General features: G+C 67.5%; 3 protein-coding genes across 14 annotated transcripts in view; 1 reads left to right on the top strand and 2 right to left on the bottom strand.

Annotated features, from left to right (window-relative positions):
• Positions 1-86: 86 nt before the first annotated feature.
• On the bottom strand, positions 87-2,915 carry RASSF7 (Ras association domain family member 7). 2 transcript variants are annotated; one of them, XM_012536095.3, is made up of 6 exons: positions 2,714-2,915; positions 2,019-2,149; positions 1,147-1,859; positions 858-986; positions 700-781; positions 87-617 (listed from the first exon to the last, which is right to left on the bottom strand). In XM_012536095.3, exons 2-6 carry the CDS (start codon positions 2,140-2,142, stop codon positions 586-588), a joined length of 1,080 nt encoding a protein of 359 aa, XP_012391549.1. In that variant the 5' UTR covers positions 2,143-2,149; positions 2,714-2,915; the 3' UTR covers positions 87-585. The 2 variants fall into 2 exon arrangements, with proteins under 2 accessions (XP_012391549.1, XP_033258560.1); XM_033402669.2 differs by lacking the exon at positions 2,714-2,915 and having other exon boundaries at positions 2,019-2,701.
• Positions 2,916-3,703: 788 nt separating this feature from the next.
• On the top strand, positions 3,704-9,482 carry LMNTD2 (lamin tail domain containing 2). 4 transcript variants are annotated; one of them, XM_033402657.2, is made up of 12 exons: positions 3,704-5,399; positions 5,803-5,887; positions 5,999-6,154; positions 6,462-6,533; positions 6,616-6,704; positions 6,994-7,289; positions 7,707-7,818; positions 7,934-8,123; positions 8,216-8,335; positions 8,467-8,616; positions 8,859-8,986; positions 9,212-9,482. In XM_033402657.2, the coding sequence occupies exons 1-12, from the start codon at positions 5,101-5,103 to the stop codon at positions 9,450-9,452; spliced, it is 1,938 nt and encodes a 645-aa protein (XP_033258548.1). In that variant the 5' UTR covers positions 3,704-5,100; the 3' UTR covers positions 9,453-9,482. The 4 variants fall into 4 exon arrangements, with proteins under 4 accessions (XP_033258548.1, XP_033258552.1, XP_033258553.1 ...); XM_033402662.2 differs by having other exon boundaries at positions 3,706-5,399; positions 9,078-9,247; XM_033402656.2 differs by having other exon boundaries at positions 3,707-5,399; positions 8,420-8,616; positions 9,078-9,481.
• The window catches only part of LRRC56 (leucine rich repeat containing 56), an 18,089-nt gene continuing 13,918 nt past the window's right edge, over positions 9,439-13,609 (bottom strand). For 7 of the 8 annotated variants that reach the window (XM_033402663.2, XM_004278156.3, XM_033402666.2 and 4 more), the window contains 6 exons: positions 12,988-13,171; positions 12,405-12,581; positions 12,262-12,326; positions 12,018-12,160; positions 11,671-11,804; positions 9,439-10,390 (listed from right to left, as the gene is read on the bottom strand). In XM_033402663.2, coding sequence (XP_033258554.1) covers positions 10,098-10,390; positions 11,671-11,804; positions 12,018-12,160; positions 12,262-12,326; positions 12,405-12,581; positions 12,988-13,171 — 996 coding nt within the window. In that variant the 3' untranslated portion in view covers positions 9,439-10,097. The remainder of the gene's footprint in view (positions 10,391-11,670; positions 11,805-12,017; positions 12,161-12,261; positions 12,327-12,404; positions 12,582-12,987; positions 13,172-13,609) is intronic. The other variant, XM_033402668.2, reaches the window with a different exon arrangement.

Here is a 13,609-nt window from a genome sequence, read left to right as displayed (position 1 = left end):
CTCAGGATCTTTGGCTGCTGCCAGCCCCAGGCAGCTCAGGGGACTACGCAGGGACCCCACAGACCCAGCCCATTGCAGCCTTGGGACACACTTAAGCCACGTGGGGCAGTTTATTGAGGTTTTAGTGTCGGGGTAGGAAGGCAGCACACACACGTGTGTGCACGCACCTGCACACACACGGACGTGGGGAAGGATGCCTCCCACACGCAAGCGCATACCTACAGGCTGAACACAGGGTGGTCCGTGCACCTCTCTTCCCCAGCAAGGAGCTGTGGCCTTTGGGGCCTAGTGATTTCTGGGCTGGCCATGCCCCGTGCTTCTCCAGGGGTCTGCGCAGATTTGACAAGGACTAGAGCAAGAGTCCTCAGCCTTCCCCTGCCCACTGCAGCAGAAACCCTAGGGCTCCAAGGAGTCCCATCTCAGACCCAGGGTACCAGGGCTTCCCACTGCATGGTGGAAGGAGTCCTCTGTGACCCCGAGCTCGCCTTCTGTCATCCAGGCTGGGCTGGCCTTGGCTGCCCTTGCTCATGTCATCAGAGCCCAGGGCTGGGCTGGCACTGGACGTCCACTCTGGGGCGAGAGCTGCTACCTCCAGGAGTTCTGCCTCATGGGGGTGACTGTGGGGAAGACATGGGCTGAGAGGGCTGCGGGGGCCACAGAAGGACCTCATCCCACCCAGAGTGGGGGAGACAGACATACTCTCTGGGCTCAGGCTGGACACGAGGGCTGGACTCGGGGGGGCTCCCAGCAGGGGCTCTTCTCTGGACGGAGGCAGAAGATCCTGTGGGAAGAGCGGGTCAGCATGGAGCTGGGCTGGGCCTCCCGCCAACCTGGCCACCCTCCAGAACCGCTCTGACCTGCGTGCCAGGGGGAGCCCCGTCCGGCCGTGGGGACGGGGACAGTGCAGCCCCCGTCTGCCGGATGAACTGCTGCAGGTTACACTGACGCAGCTCCCGGTTCAGCTCCTCCAGCTCCTGGGCCTGGGCCTAGGGCACACGGGACCCTCAGAGGCACACGGGACCCTCAGAGGCGCACGGCCATGGAGCCGCACGGCCTCATGCTCTCCCTCGTCTGATCCTGAGACCAACACCCAAATCCACCCTGCGATGGAGGAACTGGCAGGGGTGCGGGGTCCAGCGGGCTCACCTGCAGGGCGTGCTCAGCAGCCTCCAGAGCCCTGCCCACCAGGGCAAGGCTGCCCTGCACCTCCACACTCTGCCGCTCCTGGGCGGCCAGGTCCTGGCGCAGGCGTTCTGCGACAGACGCTGTGGGTGAGGGGGGCCCAGGGGCCTCTGCGGCCATAAGTAACTCGGCCTCCAGGGCGCGGGTCTGGGCGTCCAGGGCCTGCAGCCGAGCGGCATGCTCAGCCGTGGCCGCGCTCAGCGCCTGCAGGCGGGCCTGCCCCTCGTGCTCCCGGGCCTGCTCCCGCCGCAGCTCCTGCTCCCAGAAGGCCTCCTGGCCCAGCTCCGCTGCGTTCCTGCGCACCCTTCGCTCCAAGCCCTGCAGGTCTGCGCAGCAGCCCGGCATTGGTGCTACGGGACCCACAGGCTCGGGGGGTACAGGGTCGGGGGCCAGCCCAGGGAACCCCAGGCTGAAGGCCAGCGCTTTGCAGGGCTCACGGTCCAGTGCTGGTCGAGGCTTTGGGGGAAGGCTAGCTCGGATTGGGCAGCGCTCAGGGGGAGGGCAGCTGTCTGAGGAGGGCCTCCCAGCGAGGCTGGGTCCTGTCCGCCTCAGGACAAACTGGACATCGCTGGCAAACTGTCCACAGGTCGCCTGCGCACCCACGGGACACTCCTGGGGTAGCAGCTGCCGTTCCTTCTCTCTGAGACGCTGCACAAGCACGAAGCGGCCTGTCTGGCCTGGAGTAGGGGGGAGGGGTCAGTCAGTCCACATCCCTTACCGTCTGTCCACCTGGCTTGTGCAGTTGGGGGCAGGCAAGAGGGATCAGCAGCAGCCCCACCCTCCTCGGGGCACCCCAGGTGCACCTGCTGGGCCCATCCGTGCTTCAGGGGACTCACCTATCGCTTGGGCCAGTGCGATGACCACTTCCTGACAGGTGGTCTGCTCTGAAACCCCACAGACCACACGCTGGATGCCATCCACCCACACCTTCAGCTCCATGGCCGCCAGCCCTGAGAGCATCCCTGTCCTGCAGGGAGGGTGAAGGCCACAGGGTCAGGCTCTGCCTGGCCCCAACACAGCCTGGCCCCGCTCTTCCTCCTTGAGGCCTGCCCCTCACCCCCTGAACTGGCTCAGGACTGCTGCCCCTCAGCGTCTGCTGCCCAGCCCCACCTGCAGGCCGCGCATTCCTGGGGGTGGGGTAGCAAAGACCAGTGCCCCCCAAAGGGGGAACCAGTGTGCCCTCCCGCAGCGCTCGGAGGCTTCCCCACTTCCCAGCCTGCTCTCGCCCCGCCCCACTCCCGGAACAAGGCAAATCATTAACCAGACCCAGCCACCTGGCTCGGAGGGTACAGCCCCTCCCGCGGGGCGTCCGCCCGCAGACCTCGGCCCTCCAGACCCACCGCACCCGGCACGGGCGGCCCCTCCCCACTCCCGCCCGTCCCCGCGATCGCCGCGAGGCCGCTGTCCCCGCCCGGGGCGGGTGCAGGTGCGGCGCGGCCCCCACGCCGGCCTGGCTTGCGCCCCTCCGTCGGAATCGCCGTCCGGGGCCGCTCCCTGCGCTCTGGAAGTTCCGGGACCCGGCGCAGCTCACCTGGACGCTCGCCTGCCTCCGGAATCCGGACGCGAACTGGCTGCTGCCAGGCGCCGGGCGCCGCCGCAACCTGCCGCCTACAGCGCCGCGGGAGCGCCCCGGCCCGCCACCCCATTGGCCCACGGCCGGAGAGCCCCGCCCCACACACTTCCATTGGCTCCGCGGCGCGCACTGCCCGCCCCATGCCGACGCCCATTAGCCACCTACTCTGAGCCTCGCCCCTGGCCCTCCCCATTGGCTCCCCGTCCGTCCCGCCCCCGGCGGCGCCCAGGTGTGGGCGGGGCTCCGGGGAGCAGCGGGGCGGACAGAGCCCGGGTCCACGCACGCCCCAAGCCCGAAAGCAACACGGAAGCGCGTCCCAGACCGCGGTGGCAGGCGGCGCGTGGGGCAGGTGCCTGGCCGCGCTCCACGATTGAGTTCCGCAGAAGCCGCCCAGTCTGAGGAGCCTCCTGCCTAGGGAGGGGGCGCCGGCCTGGGACCCCACGAGCCCGGCCTGCGCCTAGCGGAGCCGCGGAGCCAGAACTGCCCCTCCCCCGGCCTGATGGGCCCGCGTCGGAACGCACAGGGGTCGGGGGCTCTTAGCGGGAGGCAGTGGAGCTGGTTGCCCGCTGCACCTCTCTGGCTGCTGCCGGGCTGACAATCCTGGTGGGTGAGGGGGCCGCCCAGAGGTTGCCTGGGACAAAGGCCCTGGACTCTTTGAGGTTCCTTCCCCTCACCCTTTCCTGCCCTCAGTGGGGCCCAATGCCTGCCCAAGCTGTGGACACGCTCCTGCACCAGGCCAGTCCTGCTCTCCTGCCAGGAGACCCCAAGCCAGCGCAGCAGCCAGGGCCCCTCGTAGCCTCAATGCTATCTGTGTGGCCCAGCGGCAAGGGCATCCAGAGGCTGTACTCGCCCAATCAGACGGCCACGGGCGGGGGTGGGGTGGGGGGTGGTGTCCTCCCTCCCACCACAAGCCCTACCAAGAGCAAAAGCTGAAAGTCTGAATGAATGAATGGTGAAGGAATGAAGGTGGGGTGGGAGTGGGGCAAATACTGGAGGGCGTGAGTCTAATGGGCCAGGTCTGGGGCCTCACTTTTGTCCAGAGGCGCGGGTGAGGGGACCATTGTCATCGTTATATAAGTGTCCCCAGGCCTCCCTGCAGTTGCTCAGTGGTGGAGGTGGATGGGGGAAGGGGAAGGGGAGGCTTCTCTCTCGGTCAGGTAAATGGGCACCAGCCGCTATGGGCACAGAGGCCGTAGGAGGAACTCAGGAGGGGTTCCACTGCTGGTTAGAGCTCAGCAAGCCCCTCCGCCAGGTTCTCCGAGCTCTCACCTGCCTCTCCCTCCTCCCCGGTCAGCTCAGGCCCCAGTGAGGGCCACATTCTCACGAAGGCTGTCCTGCTGGCCTGTGGACACACTCACAGGGCAGCAATGCCACCAATACCCACTGATCACCATGGTCAGGCTGGGGAGGGACGGTGGGAACCTGCCCCAGGGTCGGTTGGAGGTGTTGGGCTGCGCTGGGGACCATGGCAGACCCTACTGGTCACTCTGTGTCCTCTGGGCCTGCGGAGGTTAGCTGGGCTGTAGCTCAGCCTCTCACAGCTTCTCCTTCAGGCTGGACAAGGAGGGGGCCCAGGGTCCACTCAGGGCCCTGGTCTGGGGTCTCCCTGGAGACTCCTGGTAACAAACGGCCCCTCCCCTTCTGGGTGCTGGTATCCATGGCAACACTGTAGAGCCTTTCTCTCCCCAGGCCTGCTTGGATTTCAGGCCTCAGGTGAGTGTTGGCGGGAGGGCCCTGGGTCTGAGGGGGACAGGGACATCACCGGCAAAGGACTAGCACCTTTGGGGACACTTGCACTAGGCTGGGGGGCAGGATTACAGCTCCTGGAGGGCAAGGGTGACTGGGGGGAGATGACAAGGAATGTGTGAACACCCAAGTGATATGGTGCCAGGGGTGGGGGTGACCTGCTGCCCTGGCCTGGTGAGAAACACGCAGGTGTGGACACCCACGTGACTGGCAGTGTGCTGTCCTGTGGGGCAGACACACACACACACACACACACACACACACACACACACACACACACACACACACACACACACACACACACACACCTTCTTGGAGAGTGACGCCCTGTGAGCCAGCGGTACCATCTCGGGGCTGCCATACACACGCACGTGCGCTGGCCATGTAAGGAGAGCCCTGCAGGGGTGCCCACACACGGGACCCAGGGCAGCCCTACCATCCTTCCTCTGAGCTCCCTCAACATCAAGAATGGACCCTGAGTCTTGTCAGGAGGCTGAAGATGCCGAGGAAAAGGCTTTCCCATCCCTGGTGGACCGAGAACTGGTCAGCGGCCACGTGGGGCCCCCAGCCAGCGCCTCTCCTGACCGTGGGGCTCCCGCATGCCCTCAGGACACCAAGCCCAGCTCCACCAGGATGGTCTCCTCTGTCAACCCGCAGTAAGGAGGGGAGGGGGGAGGTCAGCCGCTTGGGCCAGGCCAGCCAGAGAGCAGGGCCTGATCAAGTGGAAGGAGCGCTGGCCTTTCAGGTCTGCCCCGGAGTCTCTGGACCCCCGCACTCTGCGGCTGCTGTGGAGGCAGCGAGAACTGGAGATCCAGGCCCTGCGGTGGGCGATCGAGAACCACCGGGAGGCCCGACACTGCCGTATCCTGCAGGAAGTGGCTGGGCTTCCAGCTGAGAGGTCAGCAGCATATACTGCTGGTCCCCCGCCTGCCCAGTCCCCGTGCTGACCCTAACTCCGAGTTCATGTCTGACTCCAAAGTCCACTGCCAAGATCGCAGCCCTGACCCTGGCCCTGATCTTCGCCTCTAGCCCCTGTCCTTACCTGGTCCTGATCCCCCACCCCAGCCCTGAAGAAGTTAATATACTGTAAAGCCACCCAGACCCTAATCCCGAACATGTCTGTGGGTGCTGAACCCAACCTGGACGCCACCTCCAGCCCAGACCTCTTCAGGGCCTGACCTGGCCTGGCCCAGTTGCACTCTGTGCCCTCAGGCCCCTAATGACAGTGAAGAGGAGCCCCTCCTTCTCTCCTTGGCTGCCGACCCAGAGGTGGGGGCTGCTGAGATTGCCCTTTCCCCCAGGAGCTCGTGCAGCCGGAAGCTCTTGCAAAACCAGGTCCAAAAGCTGACTCTGGAGTTGGAAGAGCAGAAGGGACAGGCCCAGCTGGTGAGGGGCAGGTGGGATCAGGGAGTGGGGTGCGGACGGGGGGCGGAGGGGGCAGGCAGGGGTTGGCCTTGGCCGGCAGGGTCTGCAGAAGGCCCCGCCCTCCCTGAACAGGAGAAGGCACACCTGGAGGAGCGGCTGCTGCAGACCAGAAACACGCTGCGGCAGCTGGAGGCAGAGTTGCAGGCCTTGCAGAAGTCCTGCCTCCTGCAGCTGGCCCGCTCCTCCTGGGTGGGCCGCATGCTGCGGTCTTCCACGGGCAGTGTGGAGGTGAGTCGGGCCTCTGGGCACCCCCGCCCCCCAAGTCCGCCCTCCTCGGTCTTCCCTCCGACAGCTAGCATGTCCCCTTGAGACTGGCGCTTCCGCCGCGGGTCCCTGGGCTGCCTGGGAGGCCTGCCCCCCTCAGGCTGCCTCTGGAACCAGGACCGAGGCCTGGGGCAGGGAGGAGCTACAAGCCCTGTAGTCCCTGACACCTGGTACTTAGCAAGTGTGTGCCTCAGGCACTGGGGAGGTCAGAGGGGAGAGTGACCTTGGGCAGAGGGGAGCGCTTCCCCCCAGCCTGCTGCCCCTTGTGCAGGTGGTGACGGCAGAGACCCTGATGGACCCCAGTGACCTCTCTGAGAACGATCGGCCCCCCACTGCTGAGGAGGTAAGCGAGGCCCTCCAGGTGTGTTCTTGGCTCTGCAGTCCTGCGGGAGGGTCAGGTCATGTGCTTCTTGCTCCCTGGCCAGGGTTTCCGGCTGGAGAGTGTGGACTGGAACAGCGTCGCCCACCGGTACCCCAACCTCTTCACCAACCTCGAGTCCAGCTCAGATCAACAGTAACTGCACTGGGTGGGGACTCCCTAGGGGGGAGGGGAGGGGAGGGCTTGCCTTGGTTGGTATGGACCAAACTCCAAGTTCCACCCCTTAGTGTCCCTGGACAGGTCACTTAGAAGGGAAAGGGCTCTGGGGCCATATCTGTCCAGCCATGAGCCCTTTGCCCAGGCTGGATCCTAGGGGCTGGGGCCACAACTTGGTGTGCCCTGCCCTCCTTATGGAGGCTGGATGGGGGCAGGGCTGGGGTCCACGAGCTGAAGCCACGGGCAGCGAGCTGATCTTGGCCTGCAGGCACCCCTGGGCCCCGCCGCTCCCGGAGCTCCCACCAGCCACACAGCCTGACCAGTGGAACTCAGAGCTGTACTGCCGGCAGAGTGAGCATCGTCTCAAGAGCGTCGAGTGGAGCTCCCTGCCCCTGGTGGGCACCAGCAGCTCCGGGGGTGCCGACTCTGAGTCCAGCAGCTGCCTGCTGGCTGCACGTTACCATGTGCAGAAAGTGACAGAGGACCCTCTCCAGGCGCCAGGCCACATTGCTGAGCAGAAGGGGGCACAGAGCCTCTGCGGGGACAGTCGAGCAACATGGGAAGGTGGAGTGGGCGGGGCTCCCCTGGTTTCTCCCCCTCCCACCCCCGCGGGACTGTGATCTCTGCCCAAAGTCCTAAAGGGTGTCCCCCACCCTCTGGGCTTTCACAGTAGCCCAGTTTGAGGCAGTTGGGGCCTTTCCAGCCACATCCCTAGGGGTTAAGGTGGTCTTGGAGGACGGCTGCCACCGCCTTTGCGCTCTGGCCTGAATCCACATCCCCCCACGCCCCAGCAAGTACTGCCAGGCGCTCCTCTGCTTCGCGCAGCCTCCTGGGTCCAGCCGTCTCCCCTTTCTGCGATCCGACCCTCACCTCATTGCTGCTCCTCTCCCACGTGGAGCCTCAGGGCGCAGTGGGCCAGGTCTGGCCTCACCGGAGATGTCCCCAGTGGACCCTCCATATTGGGGTTCCCCTCCTGGACAGGCCGCCTCTCCCTGGATCTCCGGAAAACCCACTCGGACAGGCAGGGCAAGAATGGCCAGGAGCCTGAGTCCCGTGCGGATCCCCACCCCCGGCATTACGGGCGCTGTCCAAGGTGAGGACGGGAGGCAGCTCCGAGCGCAAGGGCGGGAGCAGGTCTCCTAGCGGGACCACGGTGGGAGGGGCCCGAACGTCTCGGCACAGCTCCCCTGCCCGCGCTCCCGCCCCAGCCCCACGGGCTCCTGCCTGAAGATCATGGCGGTGAGCCACCGCCGGGGGTTCGTGCGCATCCTCAACCAGTCGCTGGAGGAGACGGCCGACCTGGGTGGCTTCGTGCTGCAGCAGCTGGTGCGCGACTTCCCCGTGTGCATGTACCGCTTCCCGCCCAGCACGCTGCTGGAGCCAAGGCAACACATCACGGTGCGCCCTGCTCCCCGCGCCCCTCGCGGCCCCGCCCCGGCCCCCCCGCCGCCGGCCCCTCACCCCTCACTGGCCGCCGACGCCGTCCCCAGGTGTGGGGCGAGGCGCCCAGCAGCACCAAGCGGCAGCCACCCTTCTCCTTGGGCCAGGAGCCCGTCCACTTCCACTCCAGCCGGGGCTGCGTGACCCTCCTCCTGAACCCCCAAGGCGAGGTCAGTGCGGGTCCCAGCGGGGGTGGTGGGAAGGGCGGGCTTTGCGGGGTGGAGGTGACCACCGTGTCCCCCACGGCCCCGCAGGTCCTCAGCGAGCACCAGGCCGCTCACTGCGTGACCCCCGTGTGCAGGATCTTCGCCGACAACACCGACTTGTCCATCGACCGTTTCCCGCTCTCAGAGGCCCGGCCCGGTGCCGACCTCGCGGAGCGGCAGCCCCTGCCTCGACCCCCGCGCAAGGGTCGGGTGCAGGAGGCCCGGGCCGGGCGCCGGAGGCCGGGGTGAGAACCTCGGGTCCCCCAGTCCGTACCTTCTCCCCAGGCCCAGACTCGACAAAGACCCCAGACCCCCTGCTAGGACTGTCCCCCACCTCCCCAGGGCCCGCCCTTGCCAGGACCACCCGCCAGCTATTCAGGACACCCCTCAGGTCCTCCACCTCCCCTGGCCCCGTCCCCTCCGGAACCACCCCTTCCCGCGGACAGGCTCTGTCTCTCACGAGCCCCCTCACCGCCCTTCCCCCCAGGACGCGGGTTCAGTTGCCCCGCCTGAGCACCAGAAAGCTCCTCCGCCAGCGAGAGGTGCCAGGGCGGCCCGAGGGCGCCGCCGAGACCCACCCAGAGCTCCTGCCCTCCAGCCCCATCCCCGTCCCCGGTGAGTGCGCAGCAGGGAGGGACGTGGAGGGAGGGGCGGACAGCGAGAAGGGGGCGGCCGGCCGACCCCACACCCTCACTGTCCCGCGCAGAGGCCGCGCTGGGCCTCGAGGACTGCCAGGCTAGGAAGGAACACAAGGTCCGGGTGAGTGCTGGCGCGGGCGTCCGGGCAGCCCCCGCCCCGCCCCGGCCCCGCCCTGCGGCCACTCAGGCTCCGCCCCCCCAGGTGGGCCGGAAGAGCGTGGACCGCGGCTGTCCGATGGTGGCGCTGTCGGTGCAGAGCACGGCCGAGAGCAGGTTCGGCTTCCGCTTCCTCAGCTGCCCGCCCATCACCGCGGACTCGCGCTGGCCGGTGTAGGGCCGGGCGGGGCGGCGGCAGCGGCGCCTGTGCTCCCGCGTCTCCACGACGGTGGCTGCGGGGCGGGGCGGGGAGAAAACGCCGGAGACAGGCGGTGCCAGCTGCATAGTTTATTGAACCAACGCCGCCTACCAAGTAAACCGCATTTCTGTACACCTGGGAGTCGAAAATGATTCGCTTGGTTTCCGGGTATCCGGCCCCAAGAGGAGGGAGCTGGCCACCCCATCCCCGCGCGGGGAACCCCACAAGTCCACCAGGGATGGGAGGCGTGGTCGCACCCTGGTTGGCCTAGGGCAAAAGCCTCTGCTCGGGACCACGGCAACCCAAGGGTGGCTCAGAGCCCTGGGGCGGCTGGAGGGCTGGCCAGGGGATGGCCAGGGCCCAGCTACAGCCACCTCGGCCTGGGCCCAGTCTGCTCTCTTCCAGGCCTGCTCCTCCAGGGGAGGCCAGGCCACACGGAAGAGGTGGGCAGCTGGGCCAGCGGTGGTGAGTTGGACCATCCTCTTCTGGGCTTTCCCTCTTCCCACCCTTGGTGGTCCCAACTCCTAACTTCCCTCTACCAAGAGGGTCCTCTCCTGTACCAGGCTCAATTCCCACCCCCCAACACACCCGCCCAGGTCCTCTGGCTTCTGTGAGGCCAGAGTTCACACGGGGGCTCCCACGATCGCCCTGGGGCCCTTGCCTACCGCCCGGGCCAGCCTGGCAGTGGGTAGTGGTGTACACTAGGGGTGGGGCTGGGCTGGGGCGATGAGGTTCAGGTGCGGCATGCACTGGAGGCTGGGGGTCTGCCTGCTGGATCTGGTGCTGGCTTTGGGCCTGGACAGCCTTCGGCTCGAGGGCTGGGGCCTGAGGCCACCTCTAGGGCTCTCAGAGCAGTCACTGCAGCCAGCCCCTGACCCAGGCCAGGCCCCAGACTACCCAGGGCTCTGAGGTGACGCCCCCGAAACTGCAGATCTGTGGACCCCCAGGAGCTGCTGCCCCTGTCAGATGGCATGAGGGACTTGGGAGGAGAGGGGGTCAGGTTGTAGCCCAGGGTCCTGGAAGGCTCTGGAAAAGAAGGAAAAAGACGGCATGTCAGACAAGGGCCCCCAAGGAGTCACTTGGGGCGGTCACCATGGGCAGGGCTGCAGTGTCCACTGTGGCTCCTCCCCTTAGCCCTTCACCCCCCCCCCAAGGCAGCACCCCACTGCCCCACTTCCTGTGCTTCCCAGGGAAGCTGTGGCCCCTCGGCCCTGTGACCTCTGACCTTTGCTTGAGCTGGACCCACCTCTGGGGAAGTCTGGGCTCTAGCTTTGGGTCACTGGGTCCTGTCCCCTAGGGCATGCTCACAGGCTGGTGGCCCTGGGGCAGTTCCCAAACCTCCCCTACAGAGCGAGGCCCTGGCACCTACCTGAGGGCAGGCTGGGTGGGTGTGTCCGTGGTCACCCAGAGCCCACCCGGCCCCGGACTGTAGTAGGAGGTCCTGGCACCCCTTTGTCCCTCACTGCCTGTCACCCCTCCAGCCACTCCTCCTGGCTGCCTGCCTGCTCCCCCTCCACCTTTCCACCCCTCCTGGCTGTCTCATGGCCCACCTTCCCCAGCCCCTCCCCGCAAGCCGCAGCCAGCACAGGAAGTGCAGGGCTTTGACCTGCCCTATCCCTGCTCCACCCTGGCTTCCTTGATGCGCACCCGCCCCCAGTGCCACGCCACCCCGGAGGGTCATTGGGCCAATCTTGCAGCCTACATTCTGTGGCCCCTGCTTACAACGCCCCCTCCCCGGGTTTGCCCACCCAGCTGTTCTGCCAGTCGGGTCAGACCCTTCCTCCAGGAAGCCTCCCTGGGGCCTGCTGGGTGAGGGGTCTCTCTGCCTTAAGGCCCTGCATTTGCTCCTTTCAGCCATGGTCACTCTGAAGCCAGTGTCCCTGAGGGAGGGCCTCGCCTGGCTTAATTCTGTGTCCCGAGCCCAGCACAGGCCCTGTCTGCAGAGGAAGGGCAGTCCCCCTCCCCGCCTTGGTCTCCTGCCCATCTGGTGGCCTTGCTCCCTTGGCTGGCCTTGTGCCATGCTCCCCGCAGGACTTCTGGTGGGTCTGTCCTGCTTGCTGTCCCGGCCCCTCACTGCCCCCACCCCTGGGGACACTTGCTCTTTCATCCAGGACCCCTCTGGCCGCTGCTCACACTGCGCTTCTCTGGAGGGCCTTCTCTCTCTCTCTCATCTAGCCCCGGTGGCCACATGGTCCCATGGGCTCAGGGGAGGGGGACTTGGGGTTGGAACCCCTTGGTCGTGAGGCCCCACCCCCAAGAGAGGACCTCCCCGTCCAACCCATCTCAGAGCCGGGGTCGCGCGGTACCTGGGGCCAGGCTCGGGGGGCGGGGGCGAGTCGTGGGCCCAGCCTCGTCCTGCTCTTCCTCAGGGCCCCTCTGTGGGCCCCCAGGGGCGGCAGCCACCTCCTCCCGGGACTCCAGGCACCTACTGGGGAGGGGACTGGGGTGCGGGGAAAGAGAGAGGCTGCAGCCCTGCGCCTCCTTTGGAGCCAGTCCCAGATGAGTGTGGCTCGGGCTGGTGCCCCAGCCTTGGGCTCCCGTGACCAGCCCCTCCAGCCACCAGGAGGACCAGCGAGCACTCAGCTAAGGCAGGTCTCAGCCAGAAGGGACACACAGGGTGGCGGGGCCAGGCTGGGGGGCAGGGAGAACCCACCGCAGGCGCAGCTCCCTCAAGGCCGGAAGGCTGGCCGAGGCCAGGAGGTGGCGGCTGTCTGCAGGGTCAGGCCCTGGCGCGGAGGCCCGGGCGGCCAGGTCTTCGGGCCCGGGAGGCGGCAGCCTCTCTGGGTGCGCCCCAGCCTGGGGAGGGACAGGCTGGTTCAGGGGCACGGCCTTCGGGGAGGTGCTAGGGCAGGCGCCGTCAGGCCGGGGCACGGCCTGCTGGGGGGAGCAGGCTGTACCTGGCACTGGTGCCGGCGCTCCTGCAGGCCTTTGGCGGGGTTTCCACAGAGGACCCGGCCGGCACCTGAAGAAGAGGGTGCGGCTGGGCCTAGTTCGGGGCTGAGGGGCTACAGGCAGCTTCACGCCGAGGTGGGTCGCCTACCGTGGGTGAGGCTGCTGGCGTCGTCCTCTGGGGCTGGGCCCTGGGGAAGAAGGCCTGCAGGCAGGGGGCCCCCGGGGACCAGCAGGGAGCGGGGCCAGGGCCTGGGGGCCCTGCGCTGGGTCTCAGGTGAGCATAGCTCGGGGCTGCGTCTCCAAACGGGGGATCCGTGGGGAGAACCTGCACAACAGTCAAAATCAGAGGTCATCAAAGCCCACGCCAGCCGGCCACCCAGGATCCCCCCAGCTGAACCCTGTCCACGGAGCAGGGCCCCCCACCACCCAGCATCCGTGTGCCCGAGGCCCAGCGCCACCAGGGGGCAGGTTTGGCCCTCCTTTCCCCCTGAGGATGGTTGGGGAGGCCCCCACCAGGGCTGCTCACAGGGAGGGTGTCCTGGCCTGAGGGTGGGTGTGCAGGGCTCTGGGGACGGGGCAGGTCGGGGTGGGTGGAGGGGTTCGTGGCTGAGAAGGGACACGAGGCGGCTCTCCGGCTCTGAGAGACCTGTGGGCGGGGCCAGGGGTGGGGGGGTGGAGCCCTCTCCTGGGGCAGCCCCAGCCCGAGGCCCCTGGACGGCTTCCGTCTGTACCCAGCCCGGGGAGCAGGCTGTCCAGGACGCTGCCCTCCTTGATGGCCTCCTTCACCACGAGCCAGTCGTGGTCCAGCTTCCGGGAGGTCGTCAGGCGTGTGTGTGTGGCCGGCAGCTCATCCAAGACCTGCAGCTGGGGGACGAGCTTCCTGACCTCTGCCCGGTAGTTGTAGCCCTGGGGCACCTGCGGTGGGGGTGGCAGGCCTGAGTCTGGTGGGCCTGTCAGGCCAGCATTGCCCTGTAGCCGCTGCCCCCAGACCTGCTGGGGGGCAGTGCAGGGGAGCTGGGGGTTGGGGATGCCATCTCTCTCTGCCCAGGCGGCCAGGCCAGCCTGGGTCACTCTGGGAGAGCAGGGACTGCAGGGACCCTGGGCTCTTACCCATGCATGATCTCACTCTCTGGGCTCACTGCCAGGGTCCAGGGGTGCCCTCTGGCCTGCGGAGCTGCCCTGAACCCAGAGCTCTGGCCCAGTGGGCGGCCGCTGTGCACAGGCACCATGAGTAGCTGGGCAGGCGTGTGAGCTCTGGGAGTGCACGGGCAGTGCGGGGGTGTGTGCAGCCGCGGGCGGTGTGCACAGACCCCCGGTTTACGAGCAGCGCTGCAGGGGGTGGGGCTGCCTCTG

The sequence above is a fragment of the Orcinus orca genome, chromosome 8 (assembly GCF_937001465.1).
Source record: "Orcinus orca chromosome 8, mOrcOrc1.1, whole genome shotgun sequence".
Taxonomy (NCBI): Eukaryota; Metazoa; Chordata; class Mammalia; order Artiodactyla; family Delphinidae; genus Orcinus; species Orcinus orca.
The sequence above is the reverse complement of the archived record's forward strand: the minus strand, read 5'-3'. Positions and strand labels throughout refer to the sequence as shown.